Here is a 25,656-nt window from a genome sequence, read left to right on the forward strand (position 1 = left end):
TAAAGGGAAAAAAGAACAACAGTGAGAGAAGACAGAGTTAAAGGATAGTGGGTTGGAGGATGTTCAGTGCTAAAGGACAGAACCAATACATTGGTAAAGGTTGAAGACGTAGAAAAGAGGATTGCCCGATTGGGAGAGGTTCCTGAGGGAGAGAAGATTTAGGATCTTGGATGAGTTCCCCTCTCCCCGGCCTGTGCCCACCCTCCCCCCAGCAAGGTAGGTGACTTGTGCCTGCACCTCTAGCAGGTAGCCAGCTAGCCTTGACTGAATGCCTTCTGAGCTAGAGGGTTCAGTGGCAATCTCAGCAGATACTCAGTCCAGTTCTTGGCTGCCCATCTCTGCCCCTCCTCTCAAGGAGAAGTTTACCTCTCTGGTGCCAGGCCAAGGCTCACCGCTGCCCTCCCTCTCTTCATTCAGCCAGGCTGCCTGCCTCTTTGGAAGTCTGCTTTTCATTTCTTCCAGGTGGACAAGATCTAAAGAGTAAGCACCTTGTCCTGTTGTCTGTCTTGTCAGTCAATCATTGGAACCACACATCCCAGCATCGTGGACTGCGTGCTGAAGGTGCTGCGCACGATGCACCTGGAAGTCCAATATGAAGGTAGGGGAGGCAGCCAGGTCTGCTCCAGGTTGCTGAAGGTGGCAGTGAGAGCTAGGCAGATAGCTCTTAAAAGTTTTCTCCTGTTCACAGAGCCTTGCTGTTGAGTGTCCTGGATAGTCTTGGCAGATGGAAGATGCTGGTTCACTATTGATGGGCAAGTTATTCGGAAAATGACAGTCACATTCTGTGCTTCAAATCAGCCACAGGGTGCTTTAACAGCTGTTAGAATCTGCCTCGGTCTAGAGCTGGCTCTGGTTCCCAGTCTTCTGTGGTGCTTCCCTTCTAAACAGAAATCACCCTGAGGACTGTCCTTTTTCTAAGAATCTAAATTGGATAATGGTAGTATTAATAAGTTTTCATTTATTGAGTACCCCTATGTGCCAGCCACTTTCCATGCATCATTTCATTTAATTCTCAAAATAACCACAAGAGTACAGAGCCTGGCACATATTAGGTATTTGAATGTTCAAATGAATGAATGGTGGGGTAGGTATTTTTATGTTTTTCAAGCTAAAGCATTGAAGCACAGAGAGATTAAGTATGCTTCCCAGGGTTGCACAGCTAACTAGATTGAAACCAAATCTGCCTGACTCCAAAACATATACTTTTTAACATGTAGCACATGGCAAGTGTTTACAGGATATTATTTCCTTCCCTGTTCCTATGATCTCCCTGTTAGAGAAGGGAGATTCTATTTCCAACAGGAGAGATCAAGGATGAGAAGATGGTGTTGAGCTGACCCTTGGAGAATGGGAAGGTGGAAAGGAGCCAAGGAGGCATTCTGGAAAGGGGAATGGAATAAAGGAAGGCCTAGACCTAGGGAAGTACAAGATGTGTGTGGGAATGGCAGGCAGATCATTTGATGGAGGTTTTTAGAGGTCTCAGTCCAGGCAGACCTAGAAAGGGAGGCTGGGACCAGATTGCGGAGCAATCTGGCACTCTCTCCAGCAGGCAGCACAGAGCCACTGAAAAGTGAATGGTGAACAGGGGCCTGGCAGAGGGAAAGCACTGCCTAGGAGGATGGTGGGCCAGAGCCACAGGGAGATTTGGGGCTGGAAGGCATTTGGGAGGCCTTTTGGGTTCTTCCAACAACAGAATGGGAATGAGCTGATCTAGCTGGATGCAGAGACCCCGGGAAGAGAGAATGGACAGGCCCGAGAATGGCCTGGTGTGGAAAATGAGATGGCATATGGAAGGGGGAGTGGGCAAGGCCAGGGGGCCAGGACAGGGAGGCCCATTAAGCAGGAAAGGTCTGGGCGTCAGTACATATTGGGACTCCTGTGTCCAGGATGACAGGTTGAGCCCCGGGTCCAGGAAGTCTGGAAGGGGCAGAAGGAGCAGGCAGGCACTGGGATTCGGGTATGCAAGTGAGGTCTTGGGGAAGATCAACAAAGGTCTGGAGTCTCACTTCCAATCTCGATGATTTTTTGGAGGCAGTGTTGCAACTGAATGTCAGTCATATTCTCTCTTCAGCAGCTTTGTCAATTTTGTATTTGTGTGACCCCTGTGGGTATGCATGGGTGTGTGGACTTTGTATGTTGAGAAGTAGTGCTATGTTGAAATCGATTACCAGCTGGAGCAGAGTCCCCTGGCTGAGGAGGAGTTGCCAGTGAGGGAGTGGAGTGCTGGAGGGGCCTGAGTAAAGGTCAGACCCAGCAGCAGAGTTGTCGCTGGCCTTGGAGCAAGGGAGTGACCTGGCAGTGGGATCATGCTAGGAAGCTTAATCAAACAACCCCAGGAGACTAGACTGGGTGGTGATGAGACCTCCCTCCCTCCACCCCACCGCCACATGGCAAACGTGACCACTCCTACTCACCCATCACTTCTCAGCTGAAGCATTTCTTCTCTGAGGCCTTCCCTGACCTGCCTTAAACCCCTGCCCAAATGTCAGCCCTCTTTCCTTCATACCACCTTGCGCCCTCCTCCCCTCTGTACCTCCCTCCATTGGAGCCGTTGTCTCCAGAACAGTAACTCCCCGTTACGTGCACTGTACAGCTCTCACAGTTTTTGTCCTTTAGTCCTCAGCACAGTCCCTAGCATGTGTTAGGTCCTGGGCACACGTCTGTTGAGGGAGGGAGGGAGTACTGCACACACACACTGTTAGTGATGCTTGCCTATATGCCTTTCTCCTCCAGACCTCTGAGCAACTTCAGGGCAGGTCTGATTCATCTCTTTTTCCAGCTCAGGGCCTGGAATAGAACAAGTGCTCAGGAGAAGTTTGTTGAATAAATATATGAAAAAATGGCTTAGCTTCAGTTATGCTGGTGAACCCTCCTGGAGCTGACACTGGCCCAGCTTCTTCCTATATTGGGCCCAACTTAGAGTCCCTCTGCGTTTATTACGTAACAGCTAACACTGTGGCAGAGGCAACAGGAGCATGGAGCTTCGTCACTGCCTTTTTTTGGTTTGATGTCTGCTCCTGTGATAACAGTGAAACTGTGTACCTCAAAATAATTTCAAATATGCCAGGCTCATAACAGGTGCTCAAGAAATGTCTGTTGAATGAATGAATGATTCTTTTTTACCAGGCACTTCAAAATAGTCTTCATGTAACTCGCAATATAGAGTATGCATATGTAGTGATTGTCCACTTTGTTGTTAGTGCTGTTGAGTCAATTCCGACTCCTAGGACCCTCTGTACAGAGGGCGGAACCCTGCCCGGTCTTTTTGCACCATCCTCTCATCTTCCCACACTGTATCAGACAATGCTCTGCTGCTATTCGTAGGGTTTTCATGGCCAATTTTTTCAGAAGTGGGTGGCCAGGCCTTCTTCCTTAGTCTGTCTAGTCTGGAAGCTCCACTGAAACCTGTCCACCTTGGGTGACCCCACTGGTATTTGAAATACCGGTGGCACAACTTTCAGCATCACAGCAAGTCGCGGCTGCCACAGCATGAAAACTGACAATTGTCCACTAGGGGGAACTATTTCACAGGATCGTGGAGTGGAAGTTAAGGGAGAGAAGACAGTTTTCAGCTTCCTCTGAAACCCCTCCCAAAGCAGCAGGGGGAAAGATGTGACAGGGCTTAGTTGTGGTTCCCAACAGTGGTGACTGGAGAGGATCAGAGACGAATTTCCCTGAGTTTGAGGACACCAAATTGCAAGACCAAGGTGAAGCCCCCAGGATGATAAACAGTCAGGGTAGAGAAGTCTGTGGCCAAGAGGAGCCGGTGATGCAGCTGAAGGGACTAACCCTAAAAGGGCAGGGTTGGTTTGTTTTTGAAAACAAATACTGATTGAACATCTGTGGTGTGCCAAGCACTGTGCCAAGTACTGGGGTTTTGTTTGTGTTTGTTTGTATTGAGGAGAAAAATGAATGGTTTGGAAGGGCGAGGGTAAGGAAGGGTGTGTGTGTGTGTGTGTGTGTGTGTGTGTGTGTGTGTGTGTGTGTGTGTGTGTGTGTGTGTGTGTGTGTGTGTGTATGGAGGGGGTGACATCCTTCCCCTGAGAGGGCTGCAGGGAAAGTGGAGTTCTCAGGGATAGTCCGCTGAAAATAGGAGGTAGAGAGGCTTGGTGGCCTGGTGACTGCTTCCCCTGAGGTGGGCATCAGTGGTGCAGGAGCCAGGTGACGGCCTCACCTCCTTTTTTATTGAGAATTCTGCCTTCTCACCTCCAAATCTAACAGCCTGCCTGACCCTTTACTCACCTTCTCTGCTCTCTCCCATTCCAACAGTGTCACTGTTCCCTATCACAGGCTTATTCTCTGACCCACATCCCCTCAAAGACTTCTCCAGGTACCCCCTTCCTTTTTCTCTGGAAGATCATCTCCACTGACATGCAGATATGCTCTGTATCTCCCATCTTAAAAAAGAGCCCCTCCTTGGGGCCAGCCCAGTGGCGCAGTGGTTAAGTTCATGCACTCCACTTCGGCGGCCTGGGGTTCATGGGTTCAGATCCCAGGTGCGCACCGACGCACTGCTTGTCAAGCCATGCTGTGGCAGGAGTCCCAAATATAAAGTAGAGGAAGATGGGCACGGATGTTAGCCCTGGGCCAATCTTCTCAGGAAAAAAAAAAAAAGAGCCCCTCCCTAGTAATCTGTGGATTAAAAGAGATTTAAAAGACATGTCCCCCAAAAAAGGTAAAATTAAATTATAGTGTTTAGGGATACATACCCTTCTTTGACCCCAAGTTCCCTTCCAGCTACTCGTTTTTTCCATTTTCTTCCTACTTGATCTTTTGGTCAAAAGCAACTTGCTCTCTTGTCTTGGCTTCTGGGACATCATTTCCAGTTTCCTCCACCTGCCGGTTTTGCCATAGTGTCCTTTGCTAGTTTCTCCACCTGTTGGGTGACTGTCGGGTCAGTCTTCTCAACTCTATATCAACACCTTTTTCCTGTGCGATTCTGTCGGGTCCCATAGCTTTAAAGATCATATATGTGTTATAGACTCAGATACCAAATCTGTACCTCCGGCCCTGATGTCTCCCCTGAAATCTCCATGTGGGTATCTAATAGACATCTGAAACTTATAGCTAAAACAGAACTCTTGATTTTCTTCCCAAAACCTGTTCTTCCTCCTATTTTCAGTAAAAGGTACCACCACCAACCCAATTGCTCAAGTAAAAGATGTAGGATTCACACCAGACAACCTACTTTCTCTTACCTGCCACCCCATTCCATCCTTCCCCTGTCCTCTAGGCTCTGTGTCCACTCACCTTCTATGTCCCCACTGTGATCGCCCTAGGCTAATCCACAGCCTGTCCCCTAATTGATCTGTCTGCTTCCGTTCTGGCCCCTATAATCTTCTCCCACTGCAGCCAGAATGATCATTTTTAAAACGTAAACTAGACGATGTCACTCCTTAGCTTCCCGTTGCACCTAGACTGAAATCCAGACATCTGCCATGGCCTGCAAAACACGGAAGGCTCTTCTGCCAGACCTTGGATTGCTGGACAACTTCTCAAACTTCAAGTGTCGGCTCAGATGTCACCTCTGAGAGAGACCTCCCGACCACTCTCTGTAAAGCTTCTCCATTCCTTCTGACCACCCACCTAGGTCTCTCTCCATCATAGCACTTATCTCCTTCGGAAATTATCTTGTTTATTTGTTTGCTTGTTTATTGTCTGTCCCTGTTAGAAAGTCAGCTGCAGAAGAGCTGAGACTTCATCTTCTTTGTTTACCATTGTATCCCCAGTGACTAAGCAGGACTTGCAAAGGTAGGCTCTCAAATGTTTGTTGAGGGGCTGGCCCAGTGGCGTAGTGGTTGAGTATGCGCATTCAGCTTCAGCGGCCCAGGGTTCGCTGGTTCGGATCCTGAGCACGGACCTACTCGCAGCTCATCAAGCCATGCTGAGGTGGTGTCCCACAGAGAGAGCTACAACTCTACAACTATGATACACAACTATGTACTGGGGCTTTGGGGAGAAAAGAGAAAAAGAGGAAGATTGGCAACAGATGTTAGCACAGGGCCAATCTTCCTCAAAAAAAAAAAAAAAACCTCAGCCTCAAATCCCACCCCTTAAAAAAAAACAATGTTTGTTGAATGAATGGAGATGACTGAATTGTGTGTACCCTAGTTTGTACAGTCATCACATTGGTAATAAAATTTGAAATACCTAGTTTTTTCAGCCCAGATAGTTAAGTGGAGGCTGTGTGTCTTAAGTGGCCCTTTATTTCCTGAGAGTTCTTAGGGCTAAGGAAAAGGGTTAGGAGAAGGAGGAAAAGGAAGTTTTTTCTTGGAGGAAGGTAGGAGATGGTAAGACCTCTAGAGCAGAGGGTGGTGTTCTGGTTACCTATTGATTAAACCACCCCAAATTAGTGTCATAAAACTCTCACTATTTTATTCTCACATATTATGTAGGTCAGGAATTTGAACAGGACATATCTCTGCTCCATGGTGTCTAGGGCCTCATCTGGAAGACAGCTGGGAGCCACAGCTGGAACTAGAGTGAGGCTAGTGAGGATCACTATAGCTGATTTTTTCCTTTTGCCTCAGGCTCCAATATGTCTCTTCATGGCACTCTTACTGATCCTGTTTCTACTTAACATTTTGATATGTTGTTCATCATGAACTTTTTTTGCATTAATCTTTGATTTTTTTAAAAGATTGCATTAAAATAGTATCTATCTTGATTACTGAGTTTCTTGGCCCCTCCCTTAAATTTTGCATCAAAGGCAAATGCCTCACTTGCCTCACCCTAGTCTCAGCCTTGGGTAGCTCAAGGGAGCTGGAATCCTTTGGGAGCTTGAAAGTGGGACCCTGCAGCACCTACACATGGCCTCTCCATGTAGCTTAGGCTTCTCACAGCTTGGTGGCTGGATTCCAAAAGCGGGGAGCTGAGAGTGAGCTTCCAAGACATACTAGACTGAAGCTGCATGACGTCTTTTGACCTAGCCTCACAAGTCACACAGTGTCGCTTCCTGCCCAGATTCAAGGAAAGCACGTAGACCCCACATCTTGATGGGATGAGGGTCAAATAATTTTGTGGCCAAGTTTTAAAAGCACTACCGTGGGACGTGTGGGAGCTGGGGGGGCACATGTGGTGGTGGCTCTATGTCAAGTGAGATAAGCTCCTCTTTCTTCCTCCTTCTCCCTTTCTCGATATTTTATTGCAGTTTCCTGAAATAACGTTTGTCTGCCAGAGCAGGGTTCCATAAAATTACGTCTCCTTCACACCTGTGCTGGTGCTCCCAGAAGAGGGCTGGGTCAGGGAGCACTGTCTTAAATGTTTTGGGAAACGCCAGCCCTTCCAGGTTCTTAAAAAAGAGTGGAAGGGGAAACCTGTGACCAAGTAATGGCTTTTTAGTCCCCACTGCAGGAGATTCCGATTGTCCATTCTTGTCTATTCTTCACTTTGAAGTAGAAATAACCAGGTGTATGGACACCTACAATGCTAATTTCTTAGGGTTTTTTTCCCATAGAATTAAGATTTTAGAATTTCTTTTAATGATGATCCCATTTAACCTAAGAGAGCCAAAATTAAAATTAAGGGAGGACTTCTCCAAAGCAGTCCTGCCTGGAATTTATCTCCATTTATAATTGCTTTGAAGTGAAAAATGGAAGTTTCCTCCCAGGAGGATGGCTATTCCAGGAATTAGTGGCAGGCAGGGACTTAATCACGATGAGCAGTCCAAAGCTAGAGAAGTATTCGCTCACTGGTCTCCCTCCCTAGAGAAGAGACATTTCAAAGTCATAGAAAGTTTTTTGGAAGGAGAAATTAATGAATTCTGTTGGGAACTTGAAATATATATGTATGTAAATATATTAGTATCTTTTACAAATAAATTATTACCTTAGGAATGTAAAAATTACTCTGTAAGACTTAATTAGAAGCAGATTTATCATTGTAAATTAATTTGCCAAATGTATGCATGCCAAAGATCAATTGGCCAAATGACCAATTTGCTGAGTGGCCAATTCACCAAATGACCAATGTACTAAAAATATGTTTCCTTTAAATGTTTGTATAGTTTCTGGCAGTTCCTGCTGGTTGTATTGGTAGGGCATAAGATTGCTGGGAGAAGCCAGACCTTCAGAGTTCTCAGGGACTTCAACCTCTCCTCTGCCCCTCGTACCCCCAATCTGCCCTTTGCTGGCCCCCTTCTCTGGGCCTTGGTCTCCCTTTCTCTGCCCCACCGTCTCCCCATCCCCTCTTCTCAAGGATGGGAGGTCTAGGCCATGCAGTATGGTGACCTCCAGCAGGTTCCCTCTCCAGGTCCCCCTCCCTGTCCCCGCCCCCTACCACTGCAGCTACAGAGAGCTTGGGCAGAGAAAAATGAAGATTCCTTAAAATGCTGCTATGAAGACAAAATGAAAGCCATTATATTCAAACTTTGCAGAAATCTACAAAAGCTGTTAAATCAGTCCATCTATGTTCATTACCTAATTGCTATATAACAAATTACCCCAAAACTTAGTAGCTAAAAAAATAAATTATTTACTATCTCACTCAGTTTTGTGGGTCAGGAATCTGGGAGCAGCTCACCTGAGTGGTTCTGGCTGAGAGTCTCTCAGGAGGTTGCAGTCAAGCTGTCAGCTGGGGCTGCGGTCACCTGAAGGCGTGACTGGGCCTGGAGGACATGCCTTCAGTGTGGCTCACAAACACGCCTGACGAGTAGTGCTGGCTGCTGACAGGAGTCCTCAGTTCTTCACCACCTGGACCTCTCTAGGGCGGTGTGAGGGTCCTCACAACATGGCAGCTGGCCTCCCCCAGAGCAGTGATCCCAGAGAGAGCAGAGAGGAGGCCCCGATATCTTATGATCTACTCTCGGGAGTTGTATGCTGTTGCTTCTGTTCACTCTGTTCATCAGAAGCCAGTCACCAAGTCCAGCCCACACTCAAGGGGAGGAGAACAGGGGTCCACCTCTTGAAAGGAAGCATACTAAAACCTTTGTGGACATATTTGAAAACCACCATCCCATCTAGTAACAATTGCTCAAAATTAACAAATAGGTATAAGAAATAAGTTCATGGTAAAATGGAAATGCTTTTGAATTTGGAAAAATGGTCATTTGGAGAATAAAATTTTTGTCTAATTGACCTAGAACCTAGGATTAACTTGACTTGATAATAAAATGATCATGTTTCATACAGTGAAGTTGAAAGTGTGGCTTATCACCGCAGAGTGCAACGGCAAGGTTAATGGCTGAGCACACTGCACTACACTAACATAGTGGGACCATCTAGAGATGTTAGTGCAGGGAACAGTAGCCCTAAGTGACCAAATAGGACAGACCTGGACAAGTTTTTAAATGTGTGACATCCGGGGGCTGGCCCCGTGGCTTAGCGGTTAAGTGCGCGCGCTCCGCTGCTGGCGGCCCGGGTTCGGATCCCGACCGACGCACCGCTTCTCCGGCCATGCTGAGGCTGCGTCCCACATACAGCAACTAGAAGGATGTGCAGCTATGACATACAACTATCTACTGGGGCTTTGGGGGGAAAAAAATAAATAAATAAAATTAAAAATTAAGTGTGTGACATCTCTTCCCCTGCCCCCCCAAAGACCTGGAGAGACTCTGACAGTGGGCAAGAATATCATTGTTAATTTTCCTTAGGTTCTTGGTTTTGTGAAGGTGCATGGATTTCTTTTTTTTTTATAATTCCCCCCCCCTCCCCCGCAAAGCCCCAGTAGATAGTTGTATGTCATAGTTGCACATCCTTCTAGTTGCTGTATGTGGGACGTGGCCTCAGCATGGCCGGAGAAGCAGTGCATCGGTGCGCGACCGGGATCGGAACCCGGGCCGCCAGCAGTGGAGCGTGCGCACTTAACCACTAAGCCACCGGGCCGGCCCTGCATGGATTTTTAATACTAGGAAGTACGATTTATTTAGAAATTAATCACAGTTTTGGTTTACTTCTTTTTTCTTCATAAAAGCATTTTTTAAATTGAGGTGACATTCATATAACATAAAATTAAGCATTTTAAAATGAACGATTCAGGGACTGGCCCGGTGGCATAGTGCTTGAGTTTGCACGCTCTGCTTCGGCAGCCCAGGGTTTGCAGGTTCAAATCCTGGGCGCGGACCTACACACCGCTCATCAAGCCATGTGTGGCGGCATCCTACATACAAAATAGAGGAGGATGGGCATGGATGTTAGCTCAGGGCCAATCTTCCTCAGCAAAAAGAGGAAAGATTGGCAACAGACATTAGCATAGGGCCAATCTTTCTCACCAAAAATAAAATAATGAAGTGAACAATTCAGTAGCATTTAGTTACATTCACAATGTTGTGTAACCACCACCTCTGTCTAGCTCTAAAACATTTCATTACCCCAAAAGGAAACTCTGTACCGTTAAGCATTTGCTCCCCATCCCCTCCTCTCAGCCCCTGGAAACCACCAATCTTCATTCTGTCTCTATGGATTTGCCTATTCTGAATATTTCTTATAAATGGAATCATACAATATGTGACCTTTTGTATCTGGCTTCTTTTGTTTAGCATGTTTTCAAGGTTCATCTATATGGTACCTTGTATCAATACTGCATTATTTTTTATGGCTGAATAATATCCCATTGTGTGTGTATATATATATATATATATATATATATATATATATATATATACCACAATTGGTCTATCCATTCACCTGCTGATGGACATTTGGGCTGTCTCCACCTTTTGGCTATTATGGACAGTGATGCTGTGAACACGCATGTACTTGTATTGGTTTGAGTCCTTTTCAGTTCTTTTGGGTATAGACCTAGGAGTGGAACTGCCAGGTCATGTGGTAATTCTGTTTAAACTTTGAGGAACCGTCCAACTGTTTTACACAGCAGCTGAACCATTTTACATTCTCACCGGCAGAGTATGAGGGTTTCAATTTCTCCGCATCCTTCCTACACTTGTTATTGTCCTTTCTTTTTAATATAGCCATCCTAGTGGGTGTGGAGCGGTGGGACCTCAGTGCGGTTTGGATTTGCATTTCCCTAAGACTAAAGATGTTAAACATCTTTTCATGTGATTGTTGGCTATTTATATTTCTTCCTTGGAGAAATATCTACTCAAGTCCTATGCCCATTTTTTAAATTGGGTTGTTGTCTTTTTGCTGTTGAGTTGTAAGCATTCTTTATATATTCTGGATACTAGAATGGTTTCTCCCATTCTGTAGGTTGTCTTTTCACTTTCTTGATAATGTCCTTTGTTGGTTTGCTTTTAAATTAAGTTTTTCATTCATTCATTTACTTATTCCACAAGAGTGGGCACTGGGCTGGACTCTGAGTGTATAGTGACACATGAAACAAATTCCTTGCCCTCACAGAGCTTTGTTACAGCAGTAATAATAGTAGTAATGAGGGCCAGCCCCTGTGGCCTAGTGGTTAAGCTCGGTGAGCTCCACTTCAGCGGCCCAGGTTCGGTTCCCGGGCACGGACCTACACCATTTGTCTGTCAGTGGCCATGCTGTGGGTGGCTCACATACAAAAAGAGGAAGATTGGCAGTGGATGTTAGCTCAGGGTGAATCTTCCTCAGCAAAAAAAAAAAGAGTAGTAGTGATAACTAGTAATCACTAACAGTCACTACAAACATGCCCCTTTTTATTGCACTCCATGGATATTGCATTTTGTGTGTGTGTGTGTGAGGAAGACTAGCCCTGAGCCAACATCCATGCCAATCCTCCTCTTTTTGCTGAGGAAGACTGGCCCTGGGCTAACATCTGTGCCTGTCTTCCTCCACTTTATATGGGACGCCACCACAGCATGGCCTGACAAGCGGCACCTCGTTGCACGCCCGGGATCCGAACCCAGGCCACCAGCAGCAGAGTGCGCGCACTTAACCGCTACACCACGGGGCCGGCCCCTGCATATTTTTAAAAGATATGTTATTTCCCCAAAATTATGTGAGCACTTCAACTGCACCACTTCATTCAGCATTTATAAGTTATACAACCTTCCAGAGATTTTTTTTAAATAGCAAGTCCTTGGGAAAAACTTGTTTCTAATTGCCCAGTTTGCCTGGCCCTCAAAACCGGTGTCTGCCCTGGCCGGGTACTGCCTCCCCATGTACACCTGGGTCAGCCGTGCATCACTCGGGTGTCAGGAGCAGTTCAAGGCGCCAGTGCACAGGCTGGCTGGACTTGGTGAGACTAGCCCAGGAGAGCAGATACCAGTGGAAGACACACCATAGTAATTCTTGATTCAGCTATACGTATACCACCATAGCATATAACATTAATTACTTTGTTGCTTGACTTTTTAAAACAAAATAGTGCATAAAATGTATTTTTAATGTTTCAACATTGGGCTTTGAAGATGTGGTGAAAGAGGTGGCAAAATGTACAAGAATCAGAGGCAGGATGTTACTGGTCAGAAATATGCCTGACACTGGTCTCTTCCTTACAACAGTGCAACTTGCCAAACTTATTCATCTTCTTACCCTGCTGGAAAAGGAAGCAAACCTGCGTATGGAGGCGCACTGAAGTGCACTTCTCATAGGTGGCAGTCTTGTCTGGGAGTAAAGAGAAAGAACTGGGACACTGGTTTTCTGAGACTTAAGGAGGAAAGGATTGTAACACAAACCTCATCAGTGCTGGGTGCCTTGGAGATGGTTGCATGGCATAGCCACAGATCTCAGATGCAATGCCATTTCTAGAGCTCTGTCTGCCAAAATACTACTAAGCCTGCTGCTACAGTTCTTTCTCCTATTCATTGTGATTCCCTGGGCAAGTCATTTGTTCTGGGCCTCTTCATCTATCAGACAGGTGATCACCAAGCTTTCTTCCGGTGCTGACAGGCTGTAGGTTCTGCGGTTCCTCTTTGGAGTGGAGGAAGCTTTCCTCTTGCACTAAAGTTTCCCTCAAGCATCAGTGGCATGCTCGTGGCATCTGCTTTCTTTACTGTTGTGTCGGTCCGCACTAGCCCTGTAGCCCACACAGACCCAATCCGTGTTTGTCAAATGAAGGAGCATGGGCCCCGCAGAGCTGCTTCTCAGCCTCATTGGGCATGAACTCTCAACTGTGACCCCCTCCTCCCTGAATACTCTGATCTCTTCCTTCCCAGACCCCATGCTCTCCTGGCTTGCTCCTGTCTCTCTGGAAACTGCTTCTCCGTCCTTTGTACATTCCTACTCCTCCACCAGTCCCTTAGGTGTTGGTTTCTTTTTCTCTCAGGCTTCAGTCCTGGGTCCTCCTCTCTTCTCTTTCTTGTCTTACTGCAGTACCTCGTCCACTCCATGGTTTTGGTTACCACCTGGAACGACAAAAACGACAACGGCTAACATTTATAAAGTACTTCTCTATGCTGGGTACTGCGCCAGCTCTTTACTCATTTAACCCTCACAACAGGCTGATGAGGCGGGCACTGTTGTTCCCGTTCCGTGGACGACGGGCAGGTGTTCAGTGACCTCTCTACAGCTCAGACCGCTCTCCTGAGCTACACATCATTGTTTCCGTTTGCCTCCTGAACATCTCCCCGGATGTCACCGACCACCTTCAGAATTAGACTCCCAATATTCCAGCTCCAAACCTTTCATTCTCCAAGATCCCGACCTCAGTGAAAAGCACCCAGTCACCCAGGCTAGACACAGAAGAATCGTCATCTCTTCCTGCTTCCCACCTTCAACCACCTTCTACCAAGACCAGTCAACTCTAACTCCTTAATATCATTCAAATCTCTTCCTCCTTCATCCTGTCTCCACTGCTGCAATTCATGTCTTTGTATTTCTCACCTCTAAACCGATCTCCATCTCCCCGGCGGTGCCCACACACAGTCTATTTTCCTAGCCCTCCACCAGAGTGAAGGCAGTAGAACTCAGTGGTGGAGAATATGAGCTGTGGAATCCAACAGAGTTGTTCCACTGCTTGTTAGCTGTTTGACGTTGGGCAAGCTACTCAACCTTTTTGAGTCTTAGTTTTCTCTGAAATGAAAGACAAGAAAACGCCTGCTCTATTAAGTGGTTGGCACATGCAAAGCCCTCAGAAGCTGGGGCTGGCCTCCACAGGCTTAGCTCTCACTCCATGACCCAACCTCCAGTGTCCCTGCCAGACCTCCCTGCTGGCCTGGCCACAAGGGTGGCATGCACTACCCAACATGGAACTTGCCACATTCTTCATGCCAGTCCCTCCCTTCTCCCCATGGCTTTGTCAGCCCACGTGTCACCTTCTCCAAGGAAGCCTCCTGATTCTCTATCCCCACCCCCTCAACATACCCTCACACCAGCCTGGCCTCCTTTGGGTTCCCATGGCTCTTAGAACCTTACATCATAAATGTTTCCTCAGTGGTACCCCATCAGACTGTGTCATCCCTGAGGGCAGGGATTGTATCTTAGTCCTCCTCATAGCCCTAGCACAGGGGTCTGGCACACAGAAGATGCTCATTCATTCATTCACTGAATGAATCAGTGGCTGCCTCAGTTTAGGACAATTGGGTGTTGTCAGCACCACAGGCTTCAGGCAAAGCTGCCGAAGACGGTCGTGTCCTGTCTCCATCACTTTTTTTTTTTAAGATTTTATTTATTTATTTTTCCCCCCAAAGTCCCAGTAGATAGTTGTATATCATAGCTGCACATCCTTCTAGTTGCTGTATGTGGGACGCGGCCTCAGCATGGCCAGAGAAGCGGTGTGTCGGTGCGCGCCCGGGATCCGAACCCGGGCCGCCAGCAGCGGAGCACGCGCACTTAACCGCTAAGCCATGGGGCCGGCCCATCCATCACTTTCTGAATGAGTCCGCCATGCTGAGGAATTAGCACAGTGTGTAAAGAGTTGTAACCGGCTGTGGTTCTTGTGGAGACATTGGGGCAGGGACTAGCACTTTCGCTTTGGGTGTAAACAGTGACAGCTGTGAATTTTAAAACTCAATCAAAAATGATTCAGTAGGGGCCGCCCGGTGGCTTAGCGGTTAAGTGTGTGCGCTCTGCTTCGCTGGCCTGGGGTTCACAGGTTCGGATCCCAGGCACGCACCAACACATCACTTGTCAGGCTGTGCTGTGGCAGCGTCCCATATAACGTAGAGGAAGATGGGCGCAGATGTTAGCTCAAGGCCAATCTTCCTCAGCAAAAAAAAAAAAAAAGAGGAGAATTGGCATAGGATGTTAGCTCAGGACTAGTCTTCCTCACAAAAACAAAACAAAAAAAAAAGTGAATCAGTGAATCCATTTATCTAAGGAGCTCCAAGTGTTGCAAATACATAATGAAGGATCAAGTATTTAGTGTAAAGTGAATAGGCAGAACCGATATTTGTCTCCTGGAGTAGTTGGGCCTACGTGGGCAGAGAATGCTGCTTGTGGTCAGGAAAACATCTTCATTCATTTCTACCCTGAATGTTCACTGAGTCATTTCTTGCTGCAGGAAGAGCCCTCTGAGGCACAGGCAGGCATTTTTCCCGGGGTGTCCTGGCACTAAGGTGCTGCCAGTGTGTGCCTGGGAAGAAGCCACCTCCTGAGAGATGGGCTGCAGCTGACAAGGCCCCACGTGTTTGGACATGAGGGGGAGCCAACCACTCGGACCCAAAAACCAAGCTGCACTAATTCAAGAAGAAGGAAGAAAGGTTTCATAACCAAACGATACAAGAACAAGTGAGAAGACTTGGGGGTTTCAAGGCACCAGCCAGCGCAGGTATGGCTGCCAGGCCCCCAGAGGCATCCCAGGCAGCATTTTTGTTCAGGTGGGAGAGTGTTTGGGGGAAGCCAGGGAGGTCCGGTGTGCTGGTCCCTTTCCCTCCACAATGTTGCTGGCTCCGTGATGCCAAATTAGAACCACATCTGAGCACGCAGAGGCTGGGGTGGGGGCAGCTGGGCTGCGAGGGCTACCCCGGAAGACATGGATGAAAGAGGAAGCCCAGAAGCAGTGGCTGGACAGGCCTAGGAAGTGTTTCTGAATGAAGCAGCTGTTTCTGCGTCAGCTTGGTCCACAGAGGAAAGGGGCTGCCCCAGAAGGCCTGTCCCCAGAGTGCCAAGCACTGGAAGGGGTGGCAGGGGATGTCCTTGAGGCTCTTCCTCCCGGGAGTGGATCTTTGATTCGGTGATTGGGAAGAACATGCTGAGACAAGGCTGGCTTCAGGACCAGCCCTCTGCTGGGCCCCGTGGCTCTGGAGCCCAGATGCATGGGCGGCCTCTCAGAATCCGGCACAAGGGAAGTGGGCTGGTTCTCTCTATGGAAGACTATTGGTGCCTTTCCTTAGATCAACACATCAGCCAAAACTGGTTCTCTTCTTCCTGCCAGAGGGCACTCTAAGGCTTGGAGTGCAGAAGTCAGCTCCCCTCCCTCTGGTGGTGTTTGCAGCTGGTGATGTTGAGCAGCCAGACAGGAGAATTGAGTGTGCTTGTGAGACACAGGCCGGGGCTGCTGGCTGCCTCCCCAGCCTCTGCCTCTGGGTAAACAGATCACTGCTCTGCTGGTGACTGTCGATGACAGTTTTCTGACCAGCACATGTTCATTGTTAGGCAGCATATGTTTGTCAGGAGTTAAGCAAGTAAAGTTTCCAAGAGCTGAAAGCAGTGTCCTGTAGAGACCCACTCTGTGTGCTTTGCAGATCAACGCAGTCCCTTTCATGGCCGCTTCACCAGATGCCCCTGATCTCCCACTGTGGAGGGAGGGCCAAAATCCCTTCACCTTTCCCTATGCCTGGATCCTATGAAGTGAGCATTCATGGCACGTGGCTCAGGTCTGGGCAGGCCAAGAAGTATAAGGTCCTGGCTTCCAAGAGCTCTCTCGAAGTTGGCCATAGGGGATGGAGGGAGGAAGCTGCAGTAGTGCTGGCTCTTCAGCCTGTGGAAGAGTGTGGATGAGGCCACAGTGGCCAGTACAGAGCCTCCTCTGGGGTCATATCCCACCAGGCTGGCAGTTTCCAAGCACAGTCCTAGGCTGCCATGACCAGAGTGGTCTTTAGCCTATGGGAATGCAGGAACCAGTCAGTTCTTTTCGACAACATTTATGGAGCATGCATTGTGTGCCAGGAATGGTTTGAGGCTCTGGGCAGAGATGCCTCAGATACGTTCACTGGAGTTCACACACTACTGGAGAGACTATTACTGGATGATACCAGTATTTCACGTGAGAAAATGGTGCTATAGGGCCAGAGACACAGGACGTCTACTCCTGAGTGGTCCAGAGTGGAGTCGGGGAGAAGAGGCCAGAAAATTCATTTCTTTCTTTTTTTAAAAAAAAAAATTATTTATTTATTTCCCCCAAAGCCCCAGTAGATAGTTGTATGTCATAGCTTCACATCCTTCTAGTTGCTGTATGTGGGATCTGAACCCGGGCCGCAAGCAGCGGAGCGCATGCACTTAACCGCTAAGCCATGGGGCCGGCCCCAGAAAATTCATTTCTGAGCTGAGTCTAGAAGAATGAGTAACAATGGCCAGGTGAAGAAGACTCTTTTCTGATAATGGTAGGCTAGGCAGTTTGGACCAATCCCCCCACCTGGGGACTAAAATATTGACCTATCTTTACTCACACACTTCTGACACCAAATGTGTGGGGGTTTTCCACACTAAGCAATTCTACACTTCTCTGTGGACACCAGCTGGGTGTCCTACGATTCAGTTCACTTCTGACATTGACTACCCAGAGTTACCTTCAGACTCCACAGGTTTAAGGGCTCAGTCCCACAAGACTGCCCTCACTTCAGATGCCCCAGGTTACCCACACGTCTGTCCAACTTGACTACAAAGTCAGAGGGTTGCCATAATCCCTCCTCCCTTTCAGGTTCCGTAATTTACCAGAACAACTCACAGAACTCAGGAAAGCACTTTGCTTACTATTACCAGTTTATTATAAAGGATTCAACTCTGGAATAGCCAAATGGAAGAGATGTATAGTGCAAGATATGGGTTGGGGGGCTGCTCCGGGCACACCACCATCCCACACCTCAATGTGTTCACCAACCCAGAATCTCTCCAAACCCCATCACTTAAGGGATTTTATGGAGGTTTCATTACATAGGCATGATGATTAAATCATTGGCCATTCGTGATTAGCTCACTCTCCAGTCCCTCTCTCCTCCCCAGAGGTCAGGGTGTGGGGCTGAAAGTTCCAACCCTGTAATCAGGCCTTGGCCTTTTTGGTGACCAGCCCCCATCCCAATGCCATCTAGGGGTCCCCAGCCACCGGTTATCTCATTTAACACACAAAAGACACTCATCACTCTGGGGATTCCAAGGACTTTAGAAGCTGTGTGCTAGGAACCAGGGACAAAAATCAAATATCTATTTCCCATTGTACCACAAATATCTAGAAGAAAAAAAACTGTGGGGGCCGGCCCCATTGCCTAGTGGTTAGGTTTGCCACACTCCACTTCGGCTGCCTGGGTTTAGTTCCCAGGTGCAGACCTACACCACTCGTCAGCGGCCATGCTGTGGCAGTGACCCACATACAAAATAGAGGAAGATTGGCACAGATGTTAGCTCAGGGAAAAATCTTCCTCAGCAAAAATAAATGAATAAATCTACACATAACTCAACTATATACTGTCTCCAAGAAACTCACTTCAAATAAAACAATATAGGCATGGGGGCCGGCCCCGTGGCTTAGCAGTTAAGTGCGCGCGGTCCGATACTGGCGGCCTGGGTTCAGATTCCGGGTGTGCACCGACACACCGCTCGTCCGGCCATGCTGAGGCGGTGTCCCACATATAGCAACTAGAAGGATGTGCAACTATGACATACAACTATCTACTGGGGCTTTGGGGAGAAAAAGGGGAAAAAAGGAGGAGGATTGGCAATAGACGTTAGCTCAGGGCCGGTCTTCCTCAGCAAAAAGAGGAGGATTAGCATGGATGTTAGCTCAGGGCTGATCTTCCTCACAAAAAAAAAAAAAACAACAATATAGGCAGGTTGAAAGTAAAAAGATAAAAAAGATATATCATGAAAACACTAATTAAAGAAAAGCAGGAGTGACTATATTATTACCAAAGTAGACTTCAGAGCAAAGAAAATTACCAGAGACAGAGAGGGACATGATATAATCACGAAAGGGTAAATCCACACGAATATGTAGTAATTCTGAATGTATATGTACTGAACAGGAGATCTACAAAATATGTGAAGCAAAAATGATAGAATTGAAAAGAGATCTATAATGATAGTTAGAGACCTCAACACCCATCTCTCAACGATTTATAGAACAACTAGACAGAAAGATCAGCAAGGATACAGAACTCAACAACACTGTCAAGCAACAGTTATATAACACAATTCTACATAGCCTCTTCTAGAAAATACAAGAGGAGGGAATACTTCCTAATTAATTTATGAAGCTAGTATTACTCTAAAACCAAAATCAGACAATGGCAGTACAAAAAAGAAAACCATAGGGCCGGCTTGGTGGTGGAGTGCTTAGGTTCACACGCTCTGTTTCACTCTGCCTTGGCGGCCTGGGGTTTGTGGGTTCCAATCCTGGGTGTAGACCTACACACCACTTGTTAAGCCATGCTGTGGCAGTGTCCCATATACAAAGTAGAGGAAGATGGGCACAGATGTTAGCTCAGGGCCAGTTTTCCTCACCAAAAAAAAAAAGAAAACTACAGATCAATATCCATCATCAATATAATTGCAGAAATCCTTAACAAAATATTAGCAAGTAGAATTTGGCAATATAGAAAAAGAATTATACACCATGACCAATTATACATCATTCCTGGAATGCAGGACTGGCTCAATATCCAAAAATCAATCAATTTAATCCTCCAAATTAACAGGCTAAAGAAGAAAAATCATAACAGTCAGTGCAGAAAATGCATTTGACAAAATTCAACACCCATTCGTGATAAAAACTCTCAGGAAAGTAGGACTCAAGAACTTCCCCAGCTTGATAAAAAGTGTCTACAAAAAAATCTACAGCTAACATTTTACTTAATAGTCAAAGACTGGGCCGGCCCATGGCTTGGTGGTTGAGTGCGCGCGCTCTGCTGCTCGCGGCCCGGGTTCGGATCCCAGGCGTGCACCGACGCACCGCTTCTCCGGCCATGCTGAGGCCGCGTCCCACATACAGCAACTAGAAGGATGTGCAGCTATGACATACAACTATCTACTGGGGCTTTGGGGAAAAAATAAAATAAATAAAATCTTTAAAAAAAAAAAAAATAGTGACAGACTCAGTGCTTTCCCCCTAAGTTCAGGAACAAGGCAAGGATGTCTGTTAAAGGATTACTTCTAGCAAAAGACGAACGATCCTAGGAGACAACACTCTGCAGGTCTCTAACGTTTCTGCGCGTCTTGTAGGTGAAAGTACTAATTGCTCTCAGGTCCCAACTATCTTTTCAAAGATATTTGTTTAGCAAACAGCTTTGGAAAAAAATAGTTTCCCCCTTTAGAGCAAAGGGCTAGCGTGCTTACTGACTCCTATATAACACTCATGTTCTCTGAAATCAGGGTTCCTCTTTGTAATACAATCCACTGCATAAGCAGGCATCCATCTGTGTTATTCCTACAGGACTTGGGAACAAAGGGAATGATGCAAAAAGAGAAAAGCCAGAGCCAGCCCTGACAGCCTAGCGGTTCAAGTTCAGCATGCTAGGCTTCCATGACCCAGGTTCGGTTCTGGGCCCTGAATCACACCACTTGTCTGTCAGTGGCCATGCTGTGGTGGCAGCTCATACAGAAGAACCAGAAGAACTGACAACTATACACAACTATGTACTGGGGCTTAGGTGGGGGAAAGGAAGAAAAAAGGAGGAAGACTGGCAACAGATGTCAGCTTAGGCGGACTCTTCCCCTGCAAAAAAAAAAAAAGAGAGAGAGAAAAGCCATATAATCAATGTGAAGAATATAAAAGGAGATATCACTATAGACACTACATTCATTAAAAAAAAATTTTTTTTGAGGAAGATTAGCCCTGAGCTAACATCTATTGCCAATCCACCTCTTTTTGCTGAGGAAGATCGTCCCTGGGCATCCATGCCCATCTTCCTCTATTTACATGTGGGATGCCGCAGCAGCATGGCTTGATGATCGGTGTGTGGGTCCGTGCCTGGGGTCTGAACCCACGAACCCCAGGCCTCTAAAGCAGTGCCCACGAACTTAACCACTAGGCCAGTCCCTCATTAAAATAATTTTTAAAAGATGATATAATGAACAAGTTTTTTCAATATGATTGAAAATTTAGATGAAAACTGCTAGAAAATATAACTTACCAAAATGGACTGGAGAAGAAATAGAAAACAAACAGTCCTCTAACCATTAAAGAACATGAATCAGTAATTAATTTTTTTCCATAAGATCAGATAGGTTCAGAAATTCTATCAAACATTCAAGGAAAAATTCTAGTCTTAAACTCTTCCTGAGATTAGAAAAATAGAGTATTTTTCTAATCTCATTTTCTAAGGTTAGCAAAATCCATCAATGACAGCATGCAAAAGAGAAATTATACACCAATCTTACTCATGAACATAGATGCGAAAATTCTATACAAAATATTACCAAATTGAATCTGGTAATTCAGATTACCAGATTTTGTATACTGGAGGATACAAAAAGGATAATATGTCATCCATGCACATCTATCATTAGAAAAAGAGCTTGAAGAAAATTATCCTCAATCTGGTAAAAAGTGTCTACAAAAAACTACAGCAAACGTCATACCTAATAGAACATTAAAAACTTTCCTTTGGGATCAGAAGTAAGGCAAACTAGCAAATGTTCCTCTCTACGGAAATCTTTACTAGAAAGCGGAAGACATTCGATCTGAAGAGAACGTTTGCCATTCTTAACTTACGGCCACTCGCCAAGACTGGTGTCTATTCCTGTGCTACAGCCACTCCGCCAGGAAAACCTATGAAAGGGATTTTTGGAAAACATGGACATTGACCCAAGCAAACAGGGAAACGTGCAGTTTCAAACTGAAATGGAGTACGAGGGCGGCGCCGCGCGGCTACGCTAATGAGCCTTCGCTCGGTGCGTTCCGGAAGGTGAGCCGGCCTAGTGCACCGCGTGCATCCTGCCCCCGCCCACGGCTCTGGTGGGAGCAGATCCAAAACAACTTTCTTTAAGATGTCCAACCCTGAGAACCCCAGAGGTTGGGCCGACGCACCGTGAGCAGTGCGCCTGCGCGCGCTCTTAGCTTTTGGGCGCTAAGCAGCCCTGATGGGGCCTCGTTCTAAACCGTTGTTAGGAAAAGAAGGTGCATGTCACAACTTTGGAAAGCTATGGAATCCTCGGCCTAGACTCGGAGCTAAGCTGACCTGGCTGTTTTCGGCCTCCATAGAAATGAGCAGGGGGTGCACATTTAAATTTGCAGAGTACACATCTTATATCTCTCATGAAAACCTTGAAATCTAAAGGGCAAAAAATAAAATTTTTTTTAATGCCCGTCAAAACACTTTCCCAGAAAGCAAATTGCCTGTGTTTGCTATTTTCCAATTAAGGATATACCTACATTTCAGCATTATCAAGCACCAGCCTTTGATAAAGCAGATATTTGGCTTTATCTAAGAAAAGCCTCAAAAAAACTTCACTACCAATTCTTAAGTGTCTCTCTCTACTACAATCTTTAGCAAAAAGCAAAATTCTTTCCAAAGAGAAACAAAACTATCCAGGATACCCACTGTGCCCATCTTCCCAGATACTGGCAGATCCCCCAACACCTAGGGTGCCTTTGCACCTACAGACAAAAGCTTTTCCTCCGTTGTAGAGAATTTTCCCAAACATGTTCTTACTTTAAATAAATTTTCATTATTCAAACAGATAGTACTGTTAATAGTTCTCATGTGTCAACATTGCATTCTGGTATGCAAATGAGCTAGTCAGGGAAACAAGTACTTTCCTAAGTCCTGTCTCCCCCCGGAGCAGGTGGAGAGAGAGGTGGCACTGGACTCCCATGCTGGGCACAGCATGTTTCTGAGTCCTGTCCTCCGTGGAACAAGCACATGTGTTTAGAATAACATTCACCCCAGCCTACCATCCCCTTACCATCTGACCCTGCCCCCTTCTAGCTCTGCCTTTCTATGGTTCCTTTCTCTTTACCAAAATACTCAGTCCTCCCCATCTTCCCAGGCACTCCCACAGCCTACAGACCCCTTTATAGTGCTTGTCACCACACTGTGCGCCCGTCACAATAGGCTTTCCATGCAGATTTGCTGAAAGGCTGAGTGAATGCTGGAAGGAATGAATGACTGGAAAGTATCTATAGAAAATCCGCTCAATAAATTCCAGTTCCCTCCTCCTTCCTAACGAATTCTTTCCATCCTTTTGGTTCCACCACTTCCTAGCTGTGGTACCTTGGGCAAAGCGCTTTACCTCTCTGTGCCTCATTCCCCTAAATGTAAAATAGGGATAACAGTCATGGTGTTATTGCAAAGCGAACCTCATTGGTTATGGTGATCTTCAGTGAGATAGTGTATGGAAAGCCCTTGGCACAGAGCCTGGGCAAAGAAGGCCTCAATAATGGTTCCTCAGAAACAAAAGTTTCTCTAAAGTGCTGTCTACCTTGCTTCCGCCCGTTTCTCATTTTCTGCCACACATCTCCACCCACTTCTCTGTCTTCCTCTCAGCCCTTGTCTTTCCCCATCTGTCTGGTCACACACCCAGTTGGGTGAGTTGTCCAGGATAGGTTGTGGAGAGACCAAAGAAAAAACCTGGAGATCGGGTACGAGACATACAGGTTTATTGGGAGTTACTTATGGCGAATGTCCAGTGGTGGCCGGCTGGACGGACTTGCACACTGCCACAGGTGCAGAGGGCGTTGTTTATATAGGCAGAGGGTACAAAGGCTATATGCTTGCCAAGGGGGCTGTCCCTGGTACAGCCAGCATTCCCAGGAATAGTAGCTCATGTGGAGGGGCTCTGTGTCCCTTTGTGATGTTCTTCGAGTGAGATAAGGTAAGATCCGAGCTGGGCAGGCCCGAGATTGTTACAAATACCAGCAGCTGGGTGTCCTGCCCAGAAGGGGGCCCAAAGGACACATGGTTGCAACGGGCTTTTGGGCTCTTGCTGAGCAAGCAAGGCCCAGGCCCTACACCATCCTCGTCTCCCTTCGAAGATCCAGCCCTTCCCTCCTCCACAAAACCATCTGGATTCCTCCAAGCCACAGGCGGCCCCCCTCCGTGGGGCCTCCTGCTCTGGCCTCAGCCCCCTTCTCCTCCTCCTCCTCTTTAACCACGAGCTCCAGGAGGGCAGGACTGAGTCGTCGCCTGCCCACCTCGCCCCTCCCACCCCCCCTTTGCACAGTGCTGGCCAGTGAAAGGTGCAAGGAAAGCTCGATGAAGGGTAAAGGGACGGTTCAAGGGGTTTTTGCTTTCTTGGTGGCGGTGAGGGATGTTGGAGCGGCAGGCCTCTCCAGCATCTCTGCCCTTCCCCAGCCATCGCGCTGATCAAGGACCTGGTCAACTACGACGTGTGCCCGGCGCTGCTCAGAGGCCTCGTGGCGCTGCTGACCCCGTCGGTCAAGGAGACCAGCAAACTGCAGCCCAAGATCCTCCACGGTAGGCATCCGCTGGGAGTGGGGGAGAAGGGGGACACCTGGGCGGGAGGAGGGGGTCTCCTGCCTCACGGCTGCCCCCTCCGCCAGACTCCTCGGTTCTCCAGCTCACCGCCCACCTGCCCGTGTTCTTGCAGCAGGCCGCGGCCGCCAAGGCCATCGGGTAAGCGAGCAGGGGTGGCGGGTGGATGCAGCAAGCCAGGTTCAGCGCTGGCCGCGGGCCCCGGGAGCGCTCCGGCCGCCGGGTAGGCGCAGCGGGCCGGTCGCTAGCGAGTCCCAAGGGGTCGCCGCAGCCCGAATCCCCGGCCAGGGTCCTGGCGCGCAGCAACACGAGCCTCGCCGAGGAGCTGCTGCACCTGCGCGTGGTGCACAGCCTGATGGCCGCCATGGGCAACACGGACCACAGCAACAGCCAGCGGCAGGCCAGCCTCACGCTGGAGGTGAGGCGGGCGGCGCGGCGGCGGGCGGCGCGGGCACCGGGCGCGGGCATGCAGTCACGCGGCCCCGCCCGCCGCAGTACTTCGTGCAGACGTTCCCGGTCGTGGAGGAGCACGTGCGCAGGTCCCTGGGGGACGAGCTCTACCAGCTCTTCCGCGTGAGTGCTCCCTCCCGGGCCGCCAAAAGGGAACTTGGCCCCGACAGAATGGTGCCTCCTCCGCACCGTCCCCCCACCCTGGGATACACCCCCACACAGGCTGGGCCTCGTGGCCAGCTGCAGGGGGACTGCCCTGGCTTGGGCTCCTCTACCGGGCGTCCTTCCGTTCCTTTTCCTGTCCTTCCAGTCAGGCTAGGAGCCTGACCCCGGCCTGCAACATCCCTCTGCCCAAGCCCAACTCCAGGTCGAGAATGCCTTGGCACCTCAGCCAGGTTCCCCCTGCTCCCATCCTCAGAGCAACGCCGGGGACTTATACATGAAAATAGATAGCATTCAGGCTGACATCTTGGCTGCCAACACAGTCAATGTGACCAGAGGTGAGTGGGGGTGAGGGGACCTGGCGCAGAGAGGCGCAGCCGGCCCTCGGACTCAGGCTCACTCCCGCCTCCAGCATTACACCTCAGCGAGGCCTCTTACCGCAGCGCGAGCTGCTCCTCTGGCCCTGGCGATCAGGATCAGAAGGCCTACATCACACACTTTCAGAAGGAAGATATGGAAGGAAAGGAGTAACAGAGCCTCTGAGGCAACCCAGAAAGGCCAAGGCTGTGTGGCAGGAAGCCTGGCTGAAGGAGCCTGGTGACCCTGGGCTCTGGGTGGGAGGCTGGGGGTTAGGCATGCCCGTG

General features: G+C 48.0%; 1 protein-coding gene across 1 annotated transcript in view; it reads left to right on the plus strand.

Moving 5' to 3' along the window:
* Positions 1-25,641, plus strand: part of ARMH1 (armadillo like helical domain containing 1) — a 37,860-nt gene extending 12,219 nt beyond the window's left edge. Inside the window, exons 6-12 of the mRNA XM_058552210.1 lie at positions 514-598; positions 24,260-24,382; positions 24,469-24,541; positions 24,689-24,818; positions 24,896-24,973; positions 25,269-25,350; positions 25,425-25,641. Coding sequence (XP_058408193.1) covers positions 514-598; positions 24,260-24,382; positions 24,469-24,541; positions 24,689-24,818; positions 24,896-24,973; positions 25,269-25,350; positions 25,425-25,543 — 690 coding nt within the window. The 3' untranslated portion in view covers positions 25,544-25,641. The remainder of the gene's footprint in view (positions 1-513; positions 599-24,259; positions 24,383-24,468; positions 24,542-24,688; positions 24,819-24,895; positions 24,974-25,268; positions 25,351-25,424) is intronic.
* The last annotated feature ends 15 nt before the right edge of the window (positions 25,642-25,656 follow it).

The sequence above is a fragment of the Diceros bicornis genome, chromosome 13, assembly GCF_020826845.1.
Source record: "Diceros bicornis minor isolate mBicDic1 chromosome 13, mDicBic1.mat.cur, whole genome shotgun sequence".
NCBI lineage: Eukaryota > Metazoa > Chordata > Mammalia > Perissodactyla > Rhinocerotidae > Diceros > Diceros bicornis.